General features: G+C 42.2%; 1 protein-coding gene across 3 annotated transcripts in view; it reads right to left on the reverse strand.

Moving 5' to 3' along the window:
- Positions 1-12,803, reverse strand: part of LOC137378480 (myelin transcription factor 1-like) — a 179,766-nt gene that overhangs the window by 31,339 nt on the left and 135,624 nt on the right. The window contains exons 14-18 of one of the 3 annotated variants that reach the window (XM_068048810.1): positions 8,897-9,051; positions 8,194-8,256; positions 7,995-8,063; positions 7,348-7,410; positions 5,613-5,696 (exon numbers count right to left, since the gene is read on the reverse strand). In XM_068048810.1, the coding sequence (XP_067904911.1) occupies positions 5,613-5,696; positions 7,348-7,410; positions 7,995-8,063; positions 8,194-8,256; positions 8,897-9,051 (434 nt within the window). The remainder of the gene's footprint in view (positions 1-5,612; positions 5,697-7,347; positions 7,411-7,994; positions 8,064-8,193; positions 8,257-8,896; positions 9,052-12,803) is intronic. The other 2 variants (XM_068048808.1, XM_068048809.1) reach the window with 2 other exon arrangements.

Consider the following 12,803-nt stretch of genomic DNA (forward strand, 5'->3'; position numbering starts at 1 on the left):
GGGCGATAAAACCAATGCCACCTGCTCAGCAAGACAACCACTGAGCAGGTCACTAGACATCTGAAGATGTGATTCTGGTGCCTGGACTGGTCGGGTGGTGCCCTCTAATCCAGTCCTGCAATGGTCTCGGTCTTTGAGGTGGTCTGCTGTGCTCTCCATTACATGGCCCTCCAGAGAGGTGTGGACCTTGAGGACAGTAAGGCCCTGGAAGGAGACAGCTCATCGGGGGAGGAGCAGGAGGTAAGAGATGAGGAGGAAGATGAGGTGGAGGGAGATGACATTGAACATTCAATGTGTCTATTTTATTGCCTGTTTTAGCTTTGTTAAGACATAGCATTCCACTGTGTCAAATCAAACACTGTGTATAACACTAGAACAAACCTGGTGCTAATGACTTTAACAAGGAGGAAGATTTTGTAGTGCCACTGTTGCAGTAATGGAAGTGAATAGGAAATGACCATATGTTGGTGAGAGGTTTGAATCCCTGAAAATGGCAACCGTTTGAGACTCAGAAGCCAGAAGTTGCTGGCAATAGCTCTGTTTGAGGCTCAACTATAACATCGTACTGGAATACTATAAGATGTTGCTTTGGTTCCTGGCATATTATTGCTAAGTTCACAATGGAAATCAAGGCACAATATTCAAAAGTGCATTGTTCTACAAAACAAGATTAAACCCTAATAAACCCACAAATTAAGATTGCAAACATGTGAAAAATAAAAGTTTGTTGCTTTACAAATAGTGTGTAATGTAATTATAAGTATACTACCCTGTAATTGTCAGTCACTATCCTCTTTTGAATTAATATATTTGCATGGCATGTGGTCAAAAATGAACTTTGCTTTGTAAGACTTCAAGATATAAACAAAGTATTTTGGATAATAATACATCAATTGGATTTGGAGTTTAATCCTGCACCTTGCATAAACCTTCTTTAGAATATAATTTGCCCTTAAATGTTTAGTGATGCAGTTTAGTAATGCTATCAGTATAATTCTAAATGGAATTTTAATAATGACATTCATCAATCAGGAGTGTGGGAGTGAGCTCAGGGTTGGAGCCTTGAATCAGCTATTAACCACTTTCATTAACTTGGGAAAATGTTGGTGTGAAGGTCACATTAATGGTACTCCTATTGAATTATCGTCAACTCTACAGATGCAAACCACAGAAAACTAAAACGGTGTAAGCTGCTATTGAACAGCAAAACAGGCAGATCTTACAATGAAGATGTTCAATATGGAAGTAATTTAACTTACCCGTTAAAACAAAAGAAAAGATGGTTAAGTGTTGATTTGATGAGATTTTGTACTGGGGAAAAAACTTGATTCCATTGCTTACATTTTGAAGGTATAAAACAGACCTAAGAAGGGCCACTTTAGGAGCAACATCCTGTGCTTCAAGAATGCCTGAAAGATGTCTGACCAATAATAGGTGAGATTATTTTTCTATTTTCCCTTAAAACAGGCGTTAGGCCCGTTATGGAAATGCAGTGTCTCCTGGATAAATCGGGTTTACTCAATTTTCATTCAGTTTTTTAACACAAAAACTGCGCCGTTCACAGCTGGGTTAAAGAGCGTTAGGACATTTGTATGAGTTAAATAAGTCATCAGCTGCTTGTGAAATGTTAAAGGATTATTATTACTGGTGTAATGTGATTAAATACTAGTTTTTCAACTAAGAATATCACATTCTAAGGAAGCATGTATTCAGAAACCATTTACTTTGTAAATTGAGACAAACATTAGAAACAAAAACAAGATTTTTTCCCATCCCAAAATAATTTCAAAGGGAATTTTGCAAAAAAACCTTTCTAATGCTTTAGGCAAAAATGACTGACATCATAATAAAAATGTATTCCTGTACATAGATAACTTTCAGTGTTAGTGCAACATATTATGCAAAATTAGTGGGCCACATTTTACATATACTGACTGTATTTCATATAATAGATTCATGCAAATGTTTATTGATTTTGTGCAGGTATAAGTAGCTGCAATAACTGATTATTTTTTTTATTTTTTTGGATGTTGAGTATGCTGAGATTTGATATTGGTGAACAGAATGACACTGCCTAGTTTATTTTTCGTAGGAATGTTGTATACGCCAGCAGAAAAGGCAGTTTTGCCATGTCAACACTGCAGCACTAATTTCAGAAGACAATGAGCACTCGGAAACATTTCAATCCTCTAGATGCCAGATATAGATCTGTAACAACACTTGTTTCTAAATTAAAATAATTATTTTGTTTTGTGAATTAAAGCCTATGGCCGAGATACAACGTGAGTCAGTTCAATTTACAGTAAGAAGTGGCCCATATTGTCCATCTTTCTCGGAACTGAACCCTTTTCTTAATTATTTTAAAACTTTCTCTTGGAATGCGGATATTGCCCATCCCTGGTTTCCGAGGACATTAAGCATCACCACATTGGCGTAGATTTTGTGCAGGATGTAGGGCTCCTGGTGCCAGGCCAAAAAGGCAGGGAAAAACCTCGCCTTGCCATTTTCATGCCCCCCCCTCCCGGGGCGCGATCCTCCGTTGTTGCGGAGGTGACATTTCTGGTGCTGGGATCTCCCCCTTTAAAGATGGGACTCTCGCCTCCAAGAACTGCTGGCCAATCAGACGGCCGGCACCTCAGCAGTATCAGCAGCGCCTTCAGGAGTGGTGGCACTGCCGGTACTGCAGAGGCCTCGGACCCAGACCCAGCACTGGAACCCCGGACCTCAGGTAAGTGAGGGGGGGTGGTGTTGGTTGCTATGGCCAGGCCAGAAGGCCCTGGCGAGGGGAGATGGTCGTAAAGTCCAGGTGGAGGGGGGGGTCCTGGAAGGTGCATTGTTTCTCGGCTGGGGCCCTCCGAGGGCAATCTGTGGCCCATGAAGGAGATGCCACCCCCCCAAAGCCTGTTGTGGGAGGGTGCCTCGTTTTACAAGGCGGCATCCCCACGTGGCGGAGCCCCCCCCCCACCTCCCTGGCCCCCCCATCGCCGCTGGTAAGATCCGAGCAGCGGGGGGAAGAGACCCTTAAGTGGCTGTTAATAGGCCACTTAAGGGCCTCAATTGGCCTCTGGGCAGGAAAGCCGTCATCGGCCTAACCTACCCCTGGACAAATTGCTAGTTGACAGACCCCCGCAACGCCCCCCCCCCACCACTCCCCACCACCGATTGCGAATCTATTGGCCCCCGCCTCCTACCCCACCTCAGGGGGCCCATAAAATCCAGCCCATAGTGTGGGACTTGAGTCACACGTAGCAAACAGACTAGTGAGGTGTGATAAGTCCTTTTCCAATCATTCTTATGTGTCACCAGCCTAAAAATGACCAGATTTACTAATTCAATTACTTACAACTTACCATGGTGGTCTTTAAACTCACATCCCTTGGGTTGCTAGTCTAGTAGCATTACCACTGGGATATCATGCCTTGGCACTGAATAATGATTTATAACCCACACACATCCCAAATCTGGCTTCTTTTTACCCTTCCTGCCTCTCCTAAAACTGGAGATGCTAAGGGATTCAACTTCTGCCTTCAAAACTTTGAACTGCTGTAACACAAATCAATGGTTTTTGGTACAGTCTGGTAATAATAAAACTCAGTTTTACAGACTTGAAAATCTGTCCATCAGTTCCCAAAGACACAAGAATGTAGCATTTAAATGGAGGCCCATAGGTTTCTTGCAGGTACGAGCCCTGTCAATTTAACCCACAAAGCTCAGGGGAACTTAGTTTCCATCTCCACAGGTGGATATATATGTAAGTTAATTCGAAAAATAGACTAAACTTTAGCTGCTGCCAGCAATGATCTATAGTATGTACCTAAGTGTCCCACAAAAGCTTGAAGGGGCTGAACTTTGGAGTAATGAAGTGTTCTAATTTAAAACCTCAAAAGTTAAAAATGTTTTGTTTCAATGGTTATCGTAATACAACCCTGGGTCCATTTTTGCCTGACTTCCACCTCACATACGGCTGTCAGCAGATATAATGGGCTGAATTTTATTAGCCGATTTTGGCGGCGGACAAAAAAAATGGTGGCCCCGCCGCCTCGCTTCCAAGCGTGGCGGCTCATTTAAATAAGTGGGGCGGGCTGCCCCCGCGATCACATGGAGGGGATGGGCTGTCCATCCCTGGCAATGGTGTCAGCTGCATGTGCGCAGGCGCTGAAGCCATTTTTAAACAGCTGTTAGCCCTACCAGCATATTTAAATATTTGAAGAAAGATTTAATGAAATTAAATAAATATGTCTCTTTTGCCCCTCTCCCACCCCCCCAATAACAATTAAATTATTTGCCCTTTCCCCCCCAAAACACTTACCTTTATCATCTGACCTTCCCCCCCAAAACTGCACAAACTTTAAACTACAACCCTTCCCACCATCCCCTACACCCACGACGTTAATTTGACCCTGTCCCTCGGCTCCCGCACTGAGAAACTTACCTCCTTCCCCCCACAACCAGTGTTGTACCTCGTTACCCCAGACAGGTACAGGCACAGGAGTGCCAGCCTGAAGATCGCAGCGGGACATCAGGAGGTGACGCAAGTTTATTTAAATTAATTATTTTAATTGATTTATATATTCAAATTATGGTCCGGTCGCCCAGCGCCAGGGAGGCTGCCACGGTGCCTCGCCGCCACAGGGAGGATCTGGCCAGGCCCTGCCGGTATCGATGTCCGTGGCGGGGCTCATCCGCAGCCTTCTTCAGGCACCCCCGGCAAGGATTTCGGCGTCGAGGGCTCCTTAAATTAGAGCCCAATGCTCTAAGTGTGACTCGTTCTCCATCCACAGCCTGCCAGCTCTGGGATGTTGCTGGAAATGGGATAAAGATTCAGATACACTGGGGTAGTGGTCTTCAAAATACTGTTAGTTTTAGTTTGGAATCTCCTATGACATCATCAAGAGATGTGCTCATTAAATCAAGTATTCCTATGCTGTATGTACCAGGACTATTCTGAACAAAATTTCCCATTTCCACCCACTCCCCGCAGAAACTTTTTGCCATCAGCAATTCCCATAGAACATTAGATAACCTCCACTGACACCCATTCAACCAAGATAATGATTTCAAAACCCACATCCTTATTTACAAATCTCTCCGTGATCACACCATGTCCTACCTCTACACTTTCCTTCAATACTTCAACTTGGCTCTGTTCTTCTAACTCGGGTCCACTGTGCACCCATCAGTGACAATGATTTGAACCATCACAGCCGTGTACTCTGGAATTATCTCTTTAAAACTCCTGCATCTTGCTATATCTCTCCTCACTTTCAAATGTATCTTCACGATTTATCTCGGCAACCAAAGCTTAAGGTCACTTTCTCTACCTCTGCTCCTAAGTCCTCCTCATTTCCCAAACTCTTTTTGTGAAGTACCTTGGGAAATTTTGCTATATTAGTGGTGTCACATAAATTCAAGTTGTTATTGTATTACTGACTGACCTGCAACTAACACTGGTGTGATTAGTGAAAAACAAACTGATCTCTAACTATTTACAGGATGTGTAGGTAGTTCAGAGTTTTAGCAGTTTTTCAGCTTCTAGTGGGAGAAGTTATGAAACATAACTGAATTAGCTTCTGCCACAGGAGAGCAAAGCCAGCAATATGTTCAAAACTTACTTCATGAGCTCAGGGTCCTCTTTATCATCCTTGGTCGGTGTTAATTTCTGTCCACTTTTCTTTGCACGTGGGCACCCTGACAAGCTGTAAAAACAACCAGAATGGGACTGACTCACAATGAAGGGTATGAACTGCTGCTGCTTGATATCAACGCATCCCACACAAATGAATAATTGTGGTCGTTGAGGAGATATGTGGGTAGAAACAGTTTGCGACAATAGCTGATGAACACATAATGGAGTAGCTTATAACTTACGGGCAGCTGACTGGCAGAGTGCACTGGCTGCCTGTCCATTCCTGTCATCGGGGAGCCTGAGCCATTTAGAGGGCTGGGGTTCATGCCCATGGAGCCAGGGCGAGCTGCAGGTACTGAATGGGTGTCCTGCTGCATCTCGCTGACTCTGGGCCAGTGCAATATCAGGCAATCGTGCTAGCCCACAACTAGGTCCGACGGGCTGAATACGGATGGGGCATGACCTGCAATCTTGTTTTGGAGCCAGGGCGAGCTCTTTTGGCTCTGCAAAAATTTAACCCAGAAACGTTTCGGACCAATTTTGGAGCAGGCAGCATCAGTCCCCTTAAGGCTGCTGAATACCAAGATATATGGGTGGCACCCGCTCCAGTCATATGTTCCTGCAAATTGCAATCGGCCTCCTAACTATGTCATAGTACCTTGATATGCATCACCAAGAGGCTACCATCTGAGACAGGTGGGTGCTCTAGCTATCCAAGGGAAGGCCCCCTTAAAAATGGTGGTGGCAGGAGCATCTGTGTTACCAGGGTGGTATATCTACTGGCCCCGTTAACGCTGAATATGCCAAGTTAAAACTGGCCCCAATTTGTTTGTGTGACATCCCTGTGTCTCCATTAAAATAATGAGCATACAATGGCATTGAGTGTTAACATGCTATTATTGCTAACAGTAATTTCCACTCCATAGTTACAGCATAAAGCCTTTCAGGATAGTCGGTCATTCTGTTAAGTTTTTGATTCCTAGTTTGTACAGAAAAGATATCTTGCAGCAGACTACTTTGATACCTTGTTATTAATTTAAAAATGAATAATGAATTTAAGCCATCTATTAATAAGGCAGATTAGGGGCTGTTAAGATAATTAAACCATCCTGTAATTGAACAGTTTAAAAATGTCCAGAATTTAAATACAAATTGACCATTCATTTCACAGAAAATCATCACCCAGAAAACTTGACCCCTGTAAACTCTGAAGTGATTGGAAGTTTTTTAATTTCTTGGTTAATCTTTGTATTTTAAACCGCTCAGCACAGAATAGTTCAGGTTCTGTTTGCAACATAGTAACTTAAAACTACAACAGTAGTTTCCAAATATTTCTATATGGGGAACCTCTTTAAAATACTAACATGCTCTTCGGGACCCCCTCTCTTAATCTCAGGAAAAGACAGTGTCAGCTACCTAAAGGAAACCAATGCTTTCGTTGTAGAAATTATTTTTCTTAATATACAACAAAAGAAGTAATCAGTGAATCAATATGAACAGAAAAATATAGAATTCAGAGCTCTTGAGAAACTGTGTTGCTGGCATGTGATAAGATGGACAGAAATCTGATGACTTTGTGAACCTCTTGGGATCCACTTGAGGATCCCATAGGGTCTGCAGACCTCGGTTTTAAAAATCGATCAACTGCATCAGCATCTCTGACCAAGAAACAACCCATCTAATATTAAAGTACTTTAGCTGATCAGTGTTATAGGCCTCACCTTCTGTGAGAAGTATAGTTCCCTGTCACATGACCAGAACCATCACAACCTGGAGTTGGGCACCTTAAAATGAAAGGAATCTTACTTTAGCATATTTAGTAGAATCTTTTTACATGCAATTAGTCAGGACTGACAAAAGAGTTGCTTATAAGTTGAATCACACAAGAATAGCTGTAACAGCATTTACTGAGGTTCAACCCACAAAGATTTATTGATCTGGTAAAATGCAATTTCCTGTAACTTTTCTGCCAAAATTATGGAAAAATTGCAGAAGAAGGTATTTAACAATTCAGCGAAATGTTGTAAATAGTAGCCTGATCCAACAGCAATGCCATTTACAAACAAAAGATAATTTTAAAAAAAACTGCAAAAGCCCTACGGATTTTAATAGTAGGACAAATTTTTATATAAGAGGTTTGGAAAAGAACAGAACCTATTAGAAAATTGCTCCTTTTAGACTTGTGCTTAAGCAGATTCCACTGCATCTCACTTATGAATAAACAACATGGCCATCATGAGTTGCTGCAAAAAAGATTTTACTGGATAAGTTCTATTAGAAAATGATTCAAATGTCAAACTATTATAAGAAATATAACAAAATGTTGTGATGTGGCTGAACATGCAAATATTATAAAAACCAAACAAACCTGAGTTCTGAAGAGTGGGCAGCCATGAGGTTTCTTAGACTTTTATCTGCCAAAGGACAACCAGAGAGGCTGCAATAGAAGCATCAGCAGAATTTAATAAAATGTATTTTTACAACAAGTGAGTCATTCATCAAATTTTTACCGTGTTGTGAAAAATTGAGTGATAATTCCATAGGGAAAAAAAAATCACACAAAATACCTGCGATGCGAGGCATAATTTCCAGTTATGTGACCACTGCCATCACATCCAGGGGTTGGGCAACTAAGAGAAAGTTGAATAAACACAGAAGAGTTAGAATGGGGCCATTTCATTTTACCTTGTAGAATCTGGATGAAAGAAATGTGTCTGAACAAAACTAAATAAAAGACAGCCTTATCTGATAGAGTCTTCAGCTCTTGACCTAATTAATTACATAACGATGATGCCTGGCTTCTCTTTTCGAAAAATGTATTGTCAATACAAAATGCATTTTTTCTTTGTTTAAAAGCACTTTATTTTCTCCTATATTTTTTCCTCAGTCTAAGAATTGTTTATCACTACCAGCTTGAAAGGGAGGATAATCTTGGCCATTAATTTCTTAAGCTACTGTCACTGCTGTCTGTGAGTGATTTGGGTGAAAGGTACTTACTATACAGTGAGCTGCCCATCTCAATTTCCCCATGACAACACATCCATGTATCATTAGTGACCCAATGGGAATGCAGAAATTCGGTCCCAGTGACATATATGCTGAAATACTAAGCAGTTGTAGGCCTCAGAACTGTAACAATCTGCTTTGGTAGCAGACACTTTATCATGTGGCACTAAAAAAAAACTTAACATGACAATTCAGGCATGCCAATCCTTCTTGTATATTAGCTAGCTACAGGTAACAAAGCTGTCAAGCACTGAGGTTATTTACGTTATTAATTCCTTCTTGGCATCCTTGCATGAAAATTTCAGTTTGAGGCTGGAGCTTGTGACCTCTCCTGGGTACTTTTTATCTTCTATACTTTCATCCATCACTTCCAAATCTCCTGCCTCTGATGAGGGGAATGAAGAGGTGGCAGGTTCCATCTAGGATCACAAAATATAATTATTTTCAAAGTACTTTATTAGTCACTATATTCACTTCCTCTGTCTCACAAAGACCTCTGACCATCATGAGTTGGCTGCCACTCTTCAGAAGTCATAATCCATTAAACTCTGAATCTCTTAGAGTGACAGGTGCACAACAGCCTGATCATGGAATGGAAATTGGGTAAGCAAACTTCCAATTTTCAATTAATCCCAAAACCATTTCTGGATTGTACCATGACTTCCAAATAGCTGTCTCTGTCATCAGCCTGCTTATGGAACTGAATCCCCTACGATCAACATCCTGGGGGTTACCATTGACCAGAAACTGAACTGGAGTAGCCATACAAATACCGTGGCTACATGAGCAGGTCAGAGGCTAGGAATCCTGCGGCAAGTAACTCACCTCCTGACTCCCCAAATCCTGTCCACCATCTACAAGGCACAAGTCAGCAGTGTGATGGAATACTCTCCACTTGCCTGGATGGGTGCAGCTCCAACACTCAAGAAGCTTGACACCATCCAGGCCAAAGCAGCCCGCTTGATTGGCACCCCATCCACAAACATTCAGTTCCTCCACCACCGACGCACAGTGGCAGAAGTGTGTACCATCTACAAGATGCACTGCAGCAACACACCAAGGTTCCTTAGAGAGCACCTTTCAAACCCGTGACCGCTACCACCTAGAAGGACAAGGGCAGCAGATGCATGGGAACACCAAGTTCCCCTCCAAGCCACACATCATCCTGATTTGGAACTATATCGCTGTTCCTTCACTGTCGCTGGGTTAAAATCCTGGAACTCCCTTCCTAACAGCACTGTGGGTGTACCTACCTCACATGGACTGCAGCGGTTCAAGAAGAAGGCTCACCAACACCTTCTCAAGGGCAATTAGGGATAGGCAACAAATACTGGTCTAGCCAGCGACGTCCACATCCCATTAATGAATAAATAAAAAGGGCAAAGAAATGGGAAATCGCATTTTATACTTACTTACCCTCAATGATTACTTACCCGCACAAGGAACCAGAAATCCATTACTGTCTAGTCCAAACAGCATCACCTGTTGTAGAACAGACCAGTAGGCTATCCATGCTGTATTATTTAAACATAATTTGCATTGGGATAGCTTTTTTTGAGCTACTGTTATTTCTGATGCTGTTTTTTAATCACACATTGTGCCAGAGTCCTGCAGTTTGTGACATCTAGGTTGCAGTCATATAGCAGCGGCAGGATAGACTGGATTTTCAATCCGGTTTTGGGTCCTGACCTGCATGGCATGTTTGAAGCACACTGTTACCAAAGTGCTATCATTTAAATAAACATTTTTTTTTTGAGGACTTGTGTTAAAACTGAAAATATTCCATGGATGTTTTTTTTTTACCAAGTTCACGAGAAGGACACTTGAGATGTTGTTTGAAAACCACCTGTGCTGGAAACCACCTGTGATTTGGGCTCAGTAAACAACAGAACCCTTGGTGACCTGGGGAAAAATGGTTACAGAGAAGCCACATTTCAAGGTTTACGGAGGTCAGGAGGTCGACTCTCTGTTTGGAGTTTGAACATTGTTTTCCGTTTAGTTGGGGTGTGAATTGTTCGAAGACAGTTGGTATTTTTCTACCAAGGAAAAGGAAACCACCCAGCTCACCTCCTTCTCTACCTCTGAAGAAATCCTGCAAAAATCCAGTGTGGGGGAGCTAAAATCCCTGCTGGTGCATAGCTCCTGAAAAGCTGAGAAAAATCCTGTAATTAAAGTGTGTGCTGGCGGAAAAGCCTTGATGCCACATTTCCACTGGAAAGCCTACTAGAATAATTCTCAACATCTCCAGAACGGACTGCTTCTGAAATGATCCCAGTGACCTGTCTCCATATACCTGGACGTCAGACCAAATAAGGGACAGCCGACTTCCTTCCATATCTTTTTTTTATCAAGAATAGCAAGTATTTGGCCAAAGTGGACATTTTTTTGTCTTTTTTCTAACAGACCTCTGCAGAGAGAATTTCTATATTTTTCCAGTGTGTGTGAGTATAATTGGAAAATTTAAAAACAGATCTTTCACATTTCAATCTATGTGTTAATGCTTTGTTTCATTACTGGTTAAGTTTTGTTTTGTAATTCACTGACAATTTTGTTGTTTATTAAAGAAACCTGGTTGGTGTATTTTATTCTGGGATAAAAATATAGAGTGCATGATTGGTTGTACCGGTAACTGGGTAAATATTTAAATATATGTAAAGAAGTGGAACTAGAAAGGACAGTGCACTCCTCCCACCTCAGTCGTAACAACGCCCACTGGGATTTTCAAATCCTCAGCCAATTTGCAGCCAGGAAGCAGGCTCGCCGTCCAACAAAGGACGGTGAGCGGGCTCCTGACACTAGAGGGCCAATGGGAGGCCCTCCAGCACTCGGTGATCAACAGCCTCACTGGCCGAGGTGGGAGCACTGAAGATGGAGAGAGAAAGAAGGCCAGCTAAGGTTTTAAAAAGCTACAGTTGTGTGGCCATGATCCTGAAGGGGCAACCCCTCCAGGGGACAGCCAGTGACTGCAGCTGTGGCCCGGTGGCCATTATGAGTCTGTGGGGGAGGGGTCCCTCGCATGATCTATTAGCTCCCCCCGGCCCACCTCTCACCCTGAGTCTACCATGTTGGTCCTATAATTTTCAAGAATTAGCCTAAATTGACTGCCTGCCAGGAAGCGATGGGGAGCTAACCCAACCCAGAGCTGCCCTCATCGAAGATGGCTCGGGATCCGATCGGCTGCCTATCGCAGGCAAACTGGCAGCCGATGGCACCGAATTGCACTTCTGCCCACTTCCGATCCAGACCCCAAATGACTTTAAAAATTAAGCCCTTTAATTCCAATAATAGTGTAATATGATATAGGGCTGGGCTCCTTGATTGGTAGACTTTAATGTTTTGAGGATACAGATGGGAGCATTCACATTCTCAAAACAATAAAACTGCAGTAAGTTTTTTAGTATGTGTTTTGCTTTACTATATTTTATTTTAATAACTAAAGAGGATTATGAATTGAAGCAGGAAAGCATTTAACAATTAATGGCCCAGATATTAACAATTTTTAAAAATTAAATTTTCAAAACCCTTTTTTTAAAGAGAGAAGATGTACACCAGTATTCATACATATATTGTACCGTGGTATATTCTTACCATGGCATTTATGGAAGGCACATTGGTGATCTAACTGCGCATATTTACAATAATTTCAGGTTGAAGAAGTGGGGACAACACAGCTGGACAGGAGGGCACCTTGAAACCTGGCTTCACCTCTCACTGATGTCATACTCCACTTGTTGCCATGGCCAAGCAGCAAAAGTTGGAATTCTAGGGGCAGTTTTTATTTGATGCAGTCTGGAGTCAGATTGAGTCTAAGCATACAGAACTGCTTCATATAAATATGAAAGTAACCAGAACTATACTGCAGGTATGCTACTTGAAAGAAAGGCTGTGGTATTCCATGCATTATCCCTCTCTGTATGTGCTTTTTGTTCTTTCATGGGATGTGAGCATTGTTGGCAAGGCCAGAATTTATTGCCCATTCCTAATTGCCCTTGAGAAGGTGGTGATGAGCTGCCTTCTTGAACCACTACAGTCCTTGTAGGTACACCCACAGTGCCATATGTAGCGTTATTGCAACAGAAATGTGGTCTTGGGGTATTACTTTATCTCAATTCTACTTTTTTTTCAATCACATATGCTTCATGTTGAGAAATGTCATGATTTGATATTTAAG

This window comes from Heterodontus francisci, chromosome 16 (genome assembly GCF_036365525.1).
Source record: "Heterodontus francisci isolate sHetFra1 chromosome 16, sHetFra1.hap1, whole genome shotgun sequence".
NCBI lineage: Eukaryota > Metazoa > Chordata > Chondrichthyes > Heterodontiformes > Heterodontidae > Heterodontus > Heterodontus francisci.